This window comes from Pollachius pollachius (genome assembly GCF_949987615.1).
Source record: "Pollachius pollachius genome assembly, chromosome: 11".
In the NCBI taxonomy this organism is placed as follows: Eukaryota; Metazoa; Chordata; class Actinopteri; order Gadiformes; family Gadidae; genus Pollachius; species Pollachius pollachius.
The window spans coordinates 17,474,362-17,489,177 of NC_136944.1; the positions used below are offsets into that span (position 1 = coordinate 17,474,362).

Here is a 14,816-nt window from a genome sequence, read left to right on the forward strand (position 1 = left end):
AAAAACACTCACCACGGGCGTGCGAAGCCAGGGGTGAGGTCACGAGACTCACCGCCCTCTCCTTCTCCTCTGCCTCGCTTTGGGAGAGACTCACCGCCCTCTCCTTCTCCTCTGCCTCGCTTTGGGAGAGACTCACCGCCCTCTCCTTCTCCTCTGCCTCGCTTTGGGAGAGACTCACCGCCCTCTCCTTCTCCTCTGCCTCGCTTTGGGAGAGACTCACCGCCCTCTCCTTCTCCTCTGCCTCGCTTTGGGAGAGACTCACCGCCCTCTCCTTCTCCTCTGCCTCGCTTTGGGAGAGACTCACCGCCCTCTCCTTCTCCTCTGCCTCGCTTTGGGAGAGACTCACCGCCCTCTCCTTCTCCTCTGCCTCGCTTTGGGAGAGACTCACCGCCCTCTCCTTCTCCTCTGCCTCGCTTTGGGAGAGCGCTATGGCCAGCTGAAGCTCCTCCTCCTCCTGCAGCGCTGCCTCATCTCTCTTCGGGGGCATCTGGGGAGACACAGGGAGCAGAGGGACCTCTAACGCTCTGTCTGAGGACGCCAAGGTGGACATCAGAGGCCTAACCACGGCATGCCTTTGGTATTAGCTTTTTGTCATTTTCACTCGTTTTACTTTTGAATGTATCGACTAATAACTCATCTGCTTGGGTGACTCAAAACGTATCTTTAGGAACAAGAAATTGAAGCATATTATCTAAAGAGCTTTGGAATAGCTTATCATTTACAACATTCATTTACTGTACATATATTACGTCTATGACTAGGAGAGCAACATCGGATCGTTTAGACGTCTGCACTCTTAACAGCTCACAGACAACAGGAAGAACTTGAGGAAATATAGTCCTTTAAACTGGAACTGCATTTCCTCAAGTCGGTTGAGCAATACCGACTTAATATGGTTAGGTATCTAACCATATCAACTCATGTTTTGCATCACCTTTTTATCTTATTCAAAATTCATATATATAGGCTTAACAGTAAAAAAATATAAGCTAGCGGTACAGTCAATAACATCCCAAAACAAAACCCTAACCAAGCATCCATTCGTTATTCTTGCTAACTAGGTCGCGGCATTAGCTCTGCTATCCCCCCTAGACCAAGTAGACCACTTCTAGCTGCTGTGTGGCCATCGCTTCACTTACTGTTTCCTGGACCACTACCTGAGACTGCTGGGACAGTGGGCTGGTCAGGTACTCGGGCGGCAGCTCGGCAGGCCCGGCGGTGGCGGTGGCCTTCCCCCCCTCGGCTTTCCTAGGCGGGGGAGAGAGGGAGGGGTGGCTGGTAAGGACCAGGAACGGGGAGGACAGACAACCTTGAGAATCAGCGCAGAGTCAACAAGCCATACATGTACAGAGCACTTGATCAAGAACAGGTGAGGAGAGCGAGACAAAGAATAGAGGCTGGCCAAAATACACAAAAGCAGGCACACATTCTTTAACTAGGCTACTAAAGCAATGCATGAAAATATAACATTGCATCTGAGTCATGGACCATGTTAGGGCAGTATAGTTAGTACATAGTATATGTATAATCCATTAGTATTATAAATGAAGGGGCACAAGAGCAAGACTAAGTACGTACAACTCTCTAGTTTAGGGGTAAGTACATGGCATGAGATAAAGCAGCAAGGATCCGATACAGCCACAAACATATTATTAAACATTCATGCTGTATGCACTCCCATTGCTTGGGATGGCGAGATGCCAACTTACTTGTTCAGATGTTCAAAGCAGGGCTCACAGACGCGCACTTCCTTCTCAATCCCAAACTTGGGGATGGTGGAGTACTTAGAGGAACACTTTCCACAGAAAATCTGACCACAGGCCCGGCAATGGTGCTGAAAAGGCAAGGAAACCAGCGAAGCACAAATAAACACGCTAATCTGTGTGTTGAAGCCTCTGAGCATGCACTGCAAGGCCCCAAGAGAAAACACGACTTAGTTAACCATTAATGGAGACATAATCTGACCCCCCCCCCCCCAGCCCATGACGGAGCCAGCCTACCTTTCGAGTCATCACGCCAAACTGAACTCTGCACCGGTGGCACTCCTCAGCGTCCACCCAGTCTGGGGCCTTCAAACAGCAGAACAACACAACCTTTTACTCGAGGAAGCTCCCGGTTCATAAACAGGGCTTATAATAACCAGCATAGACAAAGCTGTACGTTAGGCAACATCAGGTATACAAGAATAACTAAATTACCCTTTCAGCAGCAAACATAGCGTCACTCTCCTTGAACTCGGGGAACACATGTCCTGTAGGCAACACAGAGGAACACAAACCTGGTAAATACACCTGAGAAACAACCTTGAATTAAATGTATTCAGGAATAATATGAATGCATGAATAAAGGACATTTCTATGTGTGATGACTTCTTAAGCCTTCTGAGACCATCCAGAACTCGCCATTCAGCTCATGACGAACAAGCAGCGCTGCACTCAGTCGGATTATAAAAACAATGTCGGCCCCCAAGGAAAACGTAGCAATCAAAACAGTTTTAATCCGAAATAGACAGAGTAACGATGTTGGACAGCAATCCCCACAAAACACTTTTCTCAAATTCAAATACGCTTTTGCTTTTCTTCAACCGGAGCCAAGAGAAAACGAGCCACGGCCATATTTGGAAATCAATGCTTCCCATCGAAAACCTGCGAAAGGCAAGCATTTAAATCTGGATGTTCTCACGATGCTACATTTCTTTGTCTTGGCAAAGTCAAGACCTCTGAATCTCCCTCAGAGATACCTTCAGAAATGTTCAGAAAAACCGAATTGCAAGTGAACCCGTTTGAAAACCCGCCTAAACTCACCCTCCACCTTCATGATTTGGTACGTGTCCTGAACGACCTTGTACTTGGGCTCGTTGCGGAAGGCGTGTGCCCAGGCCTGGATCAGGTATAGGATCTTGTTGCGCACGTTCGGTTCTGTCTGCTGCTGGGGGCAAACCAAAACACAATTATTCCAGTCATGGGAAACTACATCTTCTACACTTCAGGGGTTGGGCCAACCTTAACTCCCATGGCATTTAATAACCACCTAAATAAATAACCATAACGTTATGTCTTTAGGTCACAAATAAGGTTAATCACCATTTAAACGTGTATTTTGTTATGTTTTGCACACGGTAAGAAGCCTGAGTATAGTAGGTTCCTTTAAATGGTCGACAGCATGTGTTTATAAGTAAATTGACATAGACAGGAAGTCCAACCCAACCACATGAGTTGCATGAGTCTGAGTCACATGATGAGGTGGGGATCCAATCAAATACTGCTAACTCATGCTGTATGAGTTAGCTTCCAGACAAATCTTACTCTAAACTCTAATGTTATGCTTAATAGAGAGGCACTATTTACATTAAACAGACAAATATGGAAGACTTAAATTTCACTGTTTTAAGGGTTAAATCAGCCTTTACCTTTTAATTTACAATTGAAAAATACTGATTTAAAAAGTTTCTGGTCGCATTCATGTTTTTTCAACCAATATTACAAACAGGTTAAAATAAGATTGGTGAATTCAATGGAGGGAGCAGTATTTCTCTAGCAATGAATCAAATGAAGAGCTAATTCCCCGAGTTGATGAGAGTATGATAATGGATGACATTACAGAGACTAAAGCCAGGTTCACCTTAATGAGATCCTTGAGTTCCTCCATGGTCTGCTTGCTGGCCACCTCATCGTGAACAGTCTGCCCACAGTTCTTCACCACCGACTCCAACACCTAGAGACGTACAACGGGTTGCATATAGGTACTGGCCCTCTTGAAGCTAGTAATCTGGGTATTTGAGCAATAGAGCCACTTATATGTATTCCTTCATACAAAGCCTACCTCAAATGCATAGAGGGCAACATGTGGATTCTTGTCGTTCAACTTCTTCTTGATGGCACCAATAGCATACTTGGCTCTAGATTGGTGAAGTTAAAAATAAAGGTCCAAAATTCAACCATAATAATATTATAATAACAATAGCGTAATGAAGACCATGACCTTCACTTCTTCCAACACAATCTCAATTGTTGTTTCATTCCAGATTCTTTAACGTACAATGGAGGCGGATATATGATGACTTACTGTGTGTCTCCCTGTCGAATAAGGTCACAGATCTGCAGTATCGACTCCCAATCCGTCTCAAGTAGCAGCTGACTGGTGGCTTTATCTACAAAACAACAATAAAAAACTGTTACAAAAGTGAAATATATATATCAGTGCCACATTGCTTTACTTGGCCATACAAAGCATTTTTAACTAGTTGAGACAATTTGGTATTATGCAACACAATGATGATATACATCATTGTTTATTGTACAACACAAAAATAAATACACTACAGAGAATTGTTTTAGGAGGCATACTCAAGAGCAGGGCTCACCGAAAAACCTACTAAGACTACATTGGAATCACTGAATAATATATTTGCGAATAGAAGAAGGGCTAACCGTTGTCATGAAATGTATTTGTCTTGTGTAGGCCACATATTTCTCATGGAAAGGCCAGATATTGGTCATACTAAGCGCAACGTTACTTCTAACGTAGTACATTGTAATGAGCACTTGATCACCAGACTAGCAAACCTACAAGCGTCATAAGAATCAAATAATCTACGTTTCAGTCATAAAATGTGAATCGACTGTCTAGTTAGTTTAGCAAGGGGAGTCAACGAGTCCATTGACTGTTTTGATTTTGTGTTAATGGTTATTCATCTAAACAACAAACCACCGTGGTGATAATGACGTGAGTATTTCAACGACACAGCTGTGTTACAAGCACATTTTAGTTTCCCCACAAATCATCTAAATACACCAATTTCTGAAACCAATGTAGCGAAAAATCAACTATATCATCCACACACAGACTGTGACTTGTTAAATACACGTTGTCTAAATATAGCCCGTTACCCCGGGCCATGAAACAATGCTATCCACTGCCTAGCTTTAGTTAGCATGCTAAAAGTAGCCGGCCTTGGAGCCGCAGCCCAGACGTCTGTCAAAACAATACGTGGAAAAACATCGCACGAATAGGAATTTGTGTTTCGTATAGATCGTCAACTACTGGCATGTCTTACCGATTAGCCTCTCAAATGTGCCACCGCCTTTCCCCATCCTATATTAGAAGACTCGACCTGGTCAATGAAGAGAGTTATTTAGGCAGCTGAGCTGTTACCACCGCTACTGATGCTAGCCCGATAGCTTTGGTCGTTAGCTTGGTGTTTTCCTTCTCCTTCCTGGTTCCTCTGGGGGAGACCACTCCCTCTCTAGCGTAGTCTCGATTAACTGGCTTTACTAGTGACACTTTCGTCAGCCTCAACTCTGCATCTCTTTCTAACACGCCCAACAAGACAGTGGCTAAAATATATGTCAGATCAAACCTACAGCTTGTGGAATTCTCTATTCTTTTTGACCATTTTCATATTTTCTTTTGAGATGTGTTACGTTTTGGACAAGGTATAATTTATATTAATTTCCATCATAATATTGAAAGGAGGATCAATAACAACTCTGTTAGTTGCAGGATACATTATTTATTTTAAAAAAAATCTCACTGGATATTCCTATGCTTTCCTTTTCATACGAAACATTGCAATACTTCACAGGCCTCATTCAAAATGTGTTCATGAAATTCCTACTTTTAAAACAATTTAAACAGAACACAACCCCCAAAACAATTTCTTTATGTGACATTCTTCCTTCCTTACCATTTTACAATGAATCAACACAAAACTCCTCACTGTATTCCCAGTCGTACTCTACAGAAAACATTGGTATAGGCCTACTTAGGTCATATATGAGTCACTACCTGGCACACAGTACAGTGGTTTCCATTGTTGTGACTGGACTGTAATGCCATGTAAAGTGGCATTGTGTGGCCCTTTCCTTGGCTGTTACAGACAGCCAATGAGGAAGCCAGGGCACCAAGGCCATGTGCCTACAGACCAATCTAACCATTTATAGCCCATTTTATTCTGGTAAACTTACATTATTCACACACAAACACACGGTTCAGGTGCTCTGTTTTTGTGTGATTTCACTTGCTAGATTAACGATATGCCTCAAGATAGGTGATTCAATAAAATTACACTTATTTACACTCATCCATTGATGTTTTCAATGACTATTTTGAATGTTAAGTTGCATTTGGCTTGGAATTGGTTTTATTATTGTAAGAGATAAAATGCGATGACACTCGATCTGTAAACAGCTCTCTCGCACACACACACACACACACACACACACACAAACACACACACACACACACACACACACACACACACTTGTGCACAAACAATCCCCCCCCCCACACACACACACACACACACATGCACACACGCACACGCTCACACACGCACACAACCTCAAATGTACACATGTCTCCATTGTTCTATTGTGCTTCTTTCCGCCTCAAGTAGGACAATACGTAAATAAACAAAGCACAGCCTTCTGTTCTCTTGACCATTATTTTGAATGAAGCAGGCTATTACTCACAAATGATGAAACTGCTACTTGGGTTGTAATCAAATTAACGTATGTCAAGGAACAAGAACACACAGCATTTCTCAGTGTAGGATCTGAAAGACTGATTTTTTATTTGTACTTTTCCACCATCTGACAGAGCAAAAAAAAAAAAAAAAGGTTATCTAAAGTCACAGGGTATGAAATAACATGAGATAAAAATCCCCAAAATAACATTGAAATGGCATTTTAAAATAACTTAAACAAAAAAAAATGGAGTAACATTAAATATCGTAGCATTAAAAGAAGAGATATCAAGGTGGTAGAAGAGGGGTTTATCATTGGTTGTGAGAGAGAGAGAGAGAGAGAGAGAGAGAGAGAGAGAGAGAGAGAGAGAGAGAGAGAGAGAGAGAGAGAGAGAGAGAGAAAGAGAGAGTCAAAGAGAGAGAGTCAGAGATAAGGGGTGATATTAACAGAGTTTAGACGTAGCCTTTAACCTGTGAGGCGGGGCCTCTGCGGGGGCTGCTCTCCCCACTGCTGAAGGTGGGCGAGCCGGGCATGCCAGGGGGACTCGACCCGGCGTAGAGCAGAGAACCCCCGATGAGCAGCAGGGCGGACGCCCCCCAGCCAATGTACAGCGCTGGGCCGAGCTCTCGCTTGTGCGGCGCCGCCACGTGGGGGTCGTAGAAATCCCTGATGATGGAGTGGGCCGTCCAGCAGATGGGCACCAGGTACAGGAAGCCCGCGATGGCGAACATGGCGCCGGAGATGCGGGAGATGCGGGCCTTGAGGCTGTTGACGCCGATGCACTTGGTGCACTTGACGCCCACCACGCCCAGGGAGAGCGCCACGCCGCAAAGCATGATGGAGAGCACCGTGAGGCCGCGGGCCGCCTGCATGTCGCTGGGCAGGGCGAGCATGCTGTCGTACACCTTGCACTGGATCTGCCCAGTGCTCTGCACGATGCAGGTCATCCAGAGGCCCTCCCAGATGATCTGAGCTGTCACTATGTTGTTCCCGATGAAGGCGGTGACGCGCCACAGCGGCATGGTGCACACGATTGCCCCGCACACCCAGCCCACGATGGCCATGATCAGGCCGAGCAGCTGCATACCCGTGGTCGCCATGGTGATCGCTGTTGTCGGAGTCGGACGGAGGCAGCTGGTGATGTGGGTTCAGGGTCTTTTCTCCTTCGCGGGGACAAAGTCTACTTCCAACCAGATGAGGCTCCCGTTGTGTGGTGAGGGTCGATGCCGTGATGGGAAGACAGCTGTGAAAGCAGACAGCGGCCGAGTAACCTGAAAGACAAACAATACAATCGGTCATCACTATTGTGTATTTAACTATACTACGTCGTGCAAACACCACCATCCACCCAAAATAATTGAAACATGAATAATTCAACCCTCTGTCTACTTCAAATACCGTTGAATGACCAACGCATCGAAGCCCTTCATGGATGCATATAGTTATCATAAATACTTGTAGGAAACATGTTGGGAGGCCCATGGCGAGAGGATTCCAATGAGTAGCAGAGAGAATGGCTCTCTTTGACACAGCTGTGGGTGTAGAGCTACGCCTTGCTTGGTGAGTGGATTATCTCAGAAAAACATGAGGACATTCTGAACACAAGCAGCTTTCATGACGGCCCGTGGAGTGGGCTAGGAGGAGCCGTGAAGTTAGCACTGCCTCTTTCACCGATACTGTAAAATTAAAACGGCTTATACTCGCACAGCAGACCACTTCACCAAAGGCTACACCATTATTATGGTTTATCAAAAGGAAGCACAGACAGGTGCATTCCTATGTATCACTATTTAATATACTGGTAGTGCTCATTGTAGTAGTACATATACTTTCCAACCTATTACTAGTATATGTAATGAAGTAATAAGTATTAAGTAATGACAAAAATAAGTTTAACTGATTCAAGTATCCAGAACAGCCGATATTTGTCTAGGTTTTGTCCACAACAGGATCAGGATAAAATAATTGGTCAGATGATGTACCCGTAAATTATTATTATTTTTTTTAATAAATTATACAACTTCTATTAAAATTCTAACTATTCCCCATCAATACAGACGATCCTGAGGGATTATAATGTTCAAGTTTCCCCTATTTCCTTCCTGAAACTTTTGGAGATACCAACACCCACAACGGACCCCAAAGTATTCATGACAAAAGGAACAGCATCAACTCACTCTCGTCTCCCTTTGGAAGTGGTCCACAGGTCTTCTTCTTCCTTTTCGTTCTTCAATGTGCGGCGCTCTTGGACACTAACGCCCAAAGTATTCACCTTATTCCCCCAAGGCGAGCCAAGGAAGAGCGCTTCAGACGGTCTGGCTCTGGTGACGGTCAGCTGATGGAGAGGCACAGTCAGCTTCAACACCCAGCAATGGACTGGGGAGGGAGGCTGCCCTCCCAGATGCCACTGGAAGTCTGTGTGGCAGTGGGCAGAAGCACGCGCTCGTGTGCACGCCCGTGTCAGCGTGTGAATAAGTGAATATATCTGAATGTGTCTCCCAGTGCCTGGTGTACCAACACAATGCCCTGCTGTTCCGCTGTGCCCTCGCTTCTGCTCGCCTCCCTCCCTCCCCGCCTCCCTCCCCACCAGCACCACCTCAGCCTCACTGGCAGCCCCTATCCCACTCTGCAACCCCGACCAACCCAGCCACCCACCCCATTTTATTCTCTCCACTTTTTCATCTCGGTTTTACTCTCCGGCTGCTTTACATTTCTTCCCATTCTCTTCTTTTCATCTTCCGTATTTTTATTGCTCTTGGCTCCTGGCTTCGATGAAAGGGGAGTCACTGCCTTCCTTGCTTTGGTGTAGAAGTATCCCACACTGCAAGCAGAGCTTTAGCAAGCAGGTTATTCTTTTTAATTGTTGCGCCCATGCGGCGTTCAATAACTACCCTGAATAATTTACGAAGAACAATTAAAGGTACATTTAACGAGAAAGTACAGTAAAAACAATTCAGCCGTATAAAAATGGATCATTTTCAGTCGTCTTGAATAAGAAGTTCAGATGCTGCAACAGCTGGAGGTGACGATCAGAGGCGCAGCGTTCCGGCCTCCGTGTAGGCGACCGGGACTGAAGAAGGGATGGAGTCTGTCTGTGAAGCTGTCCCTGAATGTGAACATGTGAACCCCGCTGTCCACGCAGTAGAAGGACACGTGGCCCTCTCCATAGTCCAAAAACACAGCCACCTTCCTGGGCTTCTCCTCCACGGCCACCGCCGTGGCCGGTGAGCTGTTGGCGATGTACTGGCCTCCGGGCTTGAGGCTCAGAGTCCAGAAGCCGTTGGCCGGGCAGACGGTGAACTTGCCCTTCCTGTTGATGGTCTGTCTCACCACGCCGATGTTCCATTCCAACTTGTCCCCCACCTCCACCTCCCAGTAGTACCGGCCGGCGCCAAAGCTCTCCCTGCCCAGGATGTTGGCCACGCGGTCAAACCTCTTGGGGTTGTCCGGCACCTCTTGGAGCTTGTCCGTGTGTCTCACCTGCTTTCTGTCCTCTGAGATGGAGAGCGAGGGGTGCGCCGTCTTAGGACTCAGGTTGACATCCGCTGTGATCGAAAGGAAATTGAGTGATCGTCTCAAAAGTCTGGAAATACAGTTGAGAAAGAATGAATCCTACATAGTCGCTTACATCCTACATACCTGTGTATTTCTGTATTCTCTTAAGTTCTGCATAGGAAGGAAAGGAATTGTTACACTTGTAAAATACAACTAGTACTATGTACTTAGTAATGGCTTTGTGATTAGTGAAGAGATCCATATTACTGACCAGATTTTGACAGTCGATTAACCTCTTCCTTTAGCATATCCATCATCTCAGAAAGAGCTCTTCTGGTGATGGCAACGCAAGGGTCAGTTTCCATGGTAACCTTCGACCAGTCTTTCATATCAGTGGGGCAAATAGTAAGAGACGCACACTGTCGAGAAACAAGAAAGAAAGTACAACTGTAAAATGGCCACCAGCACCAAAGGGGGTAAGTGTTGCATCATCCAGAATCTAGGATCAATACCGATGGCACGACGGGTTCCGTATCATCGTTTTCACTAGTATGAAGGATCTGAGAACCGTATTTAAGGGCCTCTTTTCTTTGCTCCTGGCTCATCAGTTGTCTGATCTCCTGCTCCAGATCATGGATCAGCATCTCCACTTTTCTCTCCTCCTCCTGCTCCCGCTCCTCGATGGCGGCCACCACCCACTTGTGGCTCTTCTCCATGGAATGGACCAGAGCGGAAAACACCTTCTGGCTCTCTCGCACCTCTCTGAGACAAGAGGTCTGAGCGGACAGGGCAACATTATGGATCAATGCTAATCCTGTAGGATTTAAGGCCTCACAACATGTCAAATATGGATGGATGTGGAGAACAAACCTTTAGGAGCTGGACCGAATACTTCAACCTCTCTATCTTGTGCTGCCTTTCCTGAATCATTTGCCCAACATTCGCTTCCTGTATGTGCGAAAGCAAGACAAACATTTAAATAATTCCCTAATGACATTTTGTGTGATCATTTGTTAGACCAATGAGGAGGAATACGTACAACTTTTTCAACAGGTGGCTTCAGCGGTCGATTTTTCCTATAGTTCTCAGACACATCTGCAAGGATTCTGTTGATACTAAGGTCCGGCCTTGTGGAAAACACTCTTTTACACTGTGGGCAGAAGGTAGACTGGTGCTTGGACCAAGAATGGCAGAGACAGGTTTTGCAGAAACTGTGTCCGCATGGAATAGTGACGGGATTGTTGAAGACATCTCTGCACAGAAAGCACAGGAAGGACTTCTCACGGAGTAGGCTGACGGTAGACGCCATGCTCTAAAGGAAAAACAACCCCAGAAACAAAGGTCTTGAAATACAGATGGCAAAGTGTATAGAATAACATTATGCATATTATGCAAAGTGACATATTTACACAGCAGACCGTTCTCTAACCAATTACAGTGCTGTAAGGCAACGTTTGCTTACATACTCGAATACAAATTAAATAAAACTATCGACTGAAACTCCATAGAAGGATGAACAATACACTGATAGGAATTCTCAATTGCAATAAATACAAACAATAAATGCAGATTAAGCAAGTTGAGCAAATCTTAAACTAACGTTTATACAAAACTTCTACAATTCAATTATACAATAATAGAGAAGAATAGTAAAGTAGTACAGCTGTCTTATGACTAGATAGCAGCTATAAGCTTGCAATATACGTTGTGTATAGTACAATAGTATAGGTTATATTTTATGACTGTCCTTGGCCTGTACTTGGAGAAAGAGAGCTGTAAACATAGAAACAGAGATTTTCTCCTATTTAATTTGGTCTTCTCTCTATTCAACACAGTTACTCCCACAATGAGAGAAACAGGGCACCTTGTGTTATGCAACCAAAGACTATTCAAAAGGTTGTATTCTCTCTTATCTGTTGTTTCCTTGTTGAATGTAATCAACCTCTCTAAGCTAAATAACTGCTATTGACTCTATTTCTAAATGTGTTAGATAACAAACTTATGTGTATACAGAATATACATCTTATTGACAGAGGTATAATGAAAAGCATGCAGTAGAACAGGTAGTTACCAATAGTGTGTTGCATCACTCAGAAACAAATTCCAAAACAAAACAGCAGACATTAACATAGCATAACTCTTCTCACCTCGTGTGAATGTTCTTTTTCTAAAGACTTAGCTGAGATGGGTCATTTCTATAATAATGGGAACATTAACATTGAAACCCTAGTAGTGTGTTCTCAATATGAAAGGCCTGCAAAAAACTTTTTTTTTTAACTTCAACTATTTATTCAAAGGAATGCTGTAGTACTAAAGAAAAGTGTTTGACTTACCTATCAAGGTGTCCTAACCCAAACACTAAACTGTGTTCAGCGTAGGACACTGTGTTCTCTGTATTAACTCCTGGACAGTTCGTGGGACAGGTGTAGATAGCTGTAGTGTGGGCAGGAAACCAGAGCTGTAGACAATGGCAGCCCATTCAGGCTCCACCCTGATCATTATCAGGGCTTCTAGAGAAAGGAACACAGGTATATAGCCTGACACCAGGAAATGGAGGACTTTGAAGAAAGAAACGGCCAAGGAGACATAGTTCAACAGATAATCATTTATTTATTGCGTTCGTATTGCAGTGTTTTGTTATTTATATGCAATACTTGAGCATACCTTGTTGTTGATTGTATGTTGTTTTCGCTTAACAAATGATACCTAAAGGAAGTTTGCTTTGTGTAACTCTGCAATGGTCATATTAACATGTACTTATCACTTATCAAGTACTTGAAAGACAGTAAGGCAGACTTAGTTTTCATATATAGTATCGCTAGCTGTGTTGGTACAAAATCCTACAGCAATTCAAGTGCTGAAAGCACATGATGTAAACACTCCTTTCCATTTGGTGGTTCAATTCACAAATCAAAAACGACGGCGGCTGTTCCGCGTCACCCCCGAGCCGAGGGGAAGAACCGGTTGATGAAGATGGAGTTGAAGTTGAGCCTGGCCGCGGGGGCCACTCTGTCCTCCAGGTTGTCGATTGCAACCTGGGCGGCCCCCCCGGCGGCGCCCCCCACCGCGCCTCCTATTATCCCGTACAGGACCATGCCCCCGGGACCCTCCACGGCCCCGACCAGCGCGCCCATCATGGCCCCCACGGCCAGGCCGGTGCCCAGCCCCCTGGCCAGGGAAGTCCTGAGCCAGCCGTTGTCCATCTCCGCCTCGGCCCGGATCTCCGCCCCGACCACGTAGTCGTACACCTGCCGCTGACGCTGCAGCTCCTCCCCGCTGAAGCGCTGCTCCAGCTCCTCGCAGGCCCTCTCCATCTCCACCGCCCGCTGCCTCCTGATCCGCGTCTCCTCCTTCCTCACGCTGGACTCCGCCCGCTGGAAGGTCCTGCTGGAGAAGAAGCTGCCCCCGCCCGACGCCACCATCCACTCCACCTTCTGCAGGAACTCGACGTCCCGCCGGTCGTCCCGCCAGTTCTTGCTGAACACGTGGTAGCGCCCTCCGAACTTCTGCACCAGCTCCTTCAGGTGCCAGTCGCTGCGCAGCACCCGGTCGTCCAGGGCGCCGCCCTCCAGGGGCCCCTCATAGGCCAGCAGCACCATGCAGTGACGCAGGCAGTTCACCCCGAAGCGCTTGGTCACCAGCTTGGGCGTCTGGATGTCGTTGAGAGAGATCTGCTCCAGGTCGAAGGCCACGAGCAGGGCGTGGGGGCCGGGGACGCACAAGCACTTTGACCTCTTCAGCTCCATCTTCCTCTTGGCCTCGGTGATGTCCTTGGTGTAGATGTTCGGACCGTTGATCACGGCCACCCGCCGCCCGGCCAGCTGTCCCGTGTTCTTCATGCTGGAGGGTATGCCGGTGACCGCCTTGGAGAACTCCTCCCTCCCCAGGATGGCGTTGGTCAGTTGGAACTGAGCTGGACCGTTGCTGCCGATCACCAGGAGCCTTAGTTCCATAGCCGGCGCTACCAGAGGGAAACAGGGTCATATTTAACGTGATGCAGTCCAACTGAAATCATTTCTTTCGAGAATCCACAGTTAACTACTTTAGTTACGCAGCAAAATAGTTATTATTAAATATGGTCATCCGCACTGAATGTACCAAGAGTTAAAACATATTGAGTCCTTTTTATGTAATATCTTACCGGCTCAATAAAACAAGGGGAAACTCACCCTTCTTTCTTTTATCCTTTGGGTATATTTATAGCTGAGAGATGCTATTGTTTAGTGTGGGTTATGGCTAAATCCTTTGAAGTCCCTCACAAAGCTGTTGCATGTAGAATTTCCATGGATGTAAATAAATGACTACATATCTTTCCCGATCTCATTATCTCTCTTTGTGTGCATGTCGCACTCTCTCTCGCAATCTCTTTTTCTCTCTCTCCCCCTCTCCCCCTCTCTCCCTCTCTCTCTCTCTCTCTCTCTCCCTCTCGCTCTCTCTCTCTCTCTCTCTCTCTCTCTCTCTCGCTCTCAGTCTGGTGATTGGTCAGAGGGTGATCAGTTTTGATGGAAAATGACCTCGGGCAGAATGCTGGCAGTGAGAGACACTTTTTTTTCCTTTTTTTTATGACATCAGATAACAGTTAATTATGTCATTTATAACAACGTCAGAATACATGGGAACAGTGCTACACCAAACACTGGTGTGGCTATGACGGCAATTATATGACTATTTTATAACACATTTCACAGGCCTTCTCCAAGGTTATTTGACTTCAATCTACCAGCTAGACAATGTTTTGCCAGGGAAATCAATAGCTCATTGGGTCAGTTATGCACTATACAAAGGGTTTGCATAGTTCCCCACTCTATATTAGTTTGTCAAATAACAGCAGTGTCTTTGTAGGATTTTGCTGTC

General features: G+C 45.7%; 4 protein-coding genes across 10 annotated transcripts in view; all 4 read right to left on the bottom strand.

Annotated features, from left to right (window-relative positions):
• Positions 1-5,199, bottom strand: part of hgs (hepatocyte growth factor-regulated tyrosine kinase substrate) — a 13,768-nt gene extending 8,569 nt beyond the window's left edge. Inside the window, exons 1-10 of one of the 6 annotated variants that reach the window (XM_079746664.1) lie at positions 5,057-5,199; positions 4,066-4,150; positions 3,823-3,898; positions 3,622-3,714; positions 2,805-2,925; positions 2,199-2,251; positions 2,001-2,069; positions 1,710-1,834; positions 1,140-1,248; positions 389-487 (exon numbers count right to left, since the gene is read on the bottom strand). In XM_079746664.1, coding sequence (XP_079602790.1) covers positions 389-487; positions 1,140-1,248; positions 1,710-1,834; positions 2,001-2,069; positions 2,199-2,251; positions 2,805-2,925; positions 3,622-3,714; positions 3,823-3,898; positions 4,066-4,150; positions 5,057-5,093 — 867 coding nt within the window. In that variant the 5' untranslated portion in view covers positions 5,094-5,199. Of the gene's footprint in view, positions 1-52; positions 488-1,139; positions 1,276-1,709; positions 1,835-2,000; positions 2,070-2,198; positions 2,252-2,804; positions 2,929-3,621; positions 3,715-3,822; positions 3,899-4,065; positions 4,151-5,056 lie in introns of all 6 variants that reach the window. The other 5 variants (XM_079746665.1, XM_079746663.1, XM_079746662.1 and 2 more) reach the window with 5 other exon arrangements.
• Positions 5,200-6,782: 1,583 nt separating this feature from the next.
• On the bottom strand, positions 6,783-7,567 carry cldnk (claudin k; the record flags this gene model as incomplete). Its single annotated transcript, XM_079746892.1, has 1 exon — positions 6,783-7,567. The coding sequence occupies one exon, from the start codon at positions 7,565-7,567 to the stop codon at positions 6,920-6,922; it is 648 nt and encodes a 215-aa protein (XP_079603018.1). The 3' UTR covers positions 6,783-6,919.
• Positions 7,568-7,597: 30 nt separating this feature from the next.
• On the bottom strand, positions 7,598-12,401 carry btr02 (bloodthirsty-related gene family, member 2). Of its 2 annotated transcripts, XM_079746891.1 has the most exons (9): positions 12,296-12,401; positions 11,002-11,274; positions 10,833-10,910; positions 10,475-10,738; positions 10,234-10,381; positions 10,107-10,133; positions 9,948-10,012; positions 8,645-8,802; positions 7,598-7,738 (listed from the first exon to the last, which is right to left on the bottom strand). In XM_079746891.1, the coding sequence occupies exons 2-9, from the start codon at positions 11,269-11,271 to the stop codon at positions 7,648-7,650; spliced, it is 1,101 nt and encodes a 366-aa protein (XP_079603017.1). In that variant the 5' UTR covers positions 11,272-11,274; positions 12,296-12,401; the 3' UTR covers positions 7,598-7,647. The 2 variants fall into 2 exon arrangements, with proteins under 2 accessions (XP_079603017.1, XP_079603016.1); XM_079746890.1 differs by lacking the exon at positions 7,598-7,738 and having other exon boundaries at positions 8,659-10,012.
• A 497-nt stretch (positions 12,402-12,898) lies between these two features.
• On the bottom strand, positions 12,899-13,915 carry LOC307082546 (GTPase IMAP family member 9; the record flags this gene model as incomplete). Its single annotated transcript, XM_079746165.1, has 1 exon — positions 12,899-13,915. The coding sequence occupies one exon, from the start codon at positions 13,913-13,915 to the stop codon at positions 12,899-12,901; it is 1,017 nt and encodes a 338-aa protein (XP_079602291.1).
• Between the last annotated feature and the right edge of the window lie 901 nt (positions 13,916-14,816).

Coding starts and splice junctions, on each gene's coding strand:
- btr02 (XM_079746890.1), bottom strand. CDS start 11,271: ATGGCGTCTACCGTCAGCCTACTCCGTGAGAAGTCCTTCCTGTGCTTT. Junction 10,382..10,474: donor CGGAACCCGTCGTGCCATCG/GTATTGATCCTA, acceptor GTTTCTCGACAG/TGTGCGTCTCTTACTATTTG. Junction 10,134..10,233: donor TAATCGACTGTCAAAATCTG/GTCAGTAATATG, acceptor CTTCCTATGCAG/AACTTAAGAGAATACAGAAA.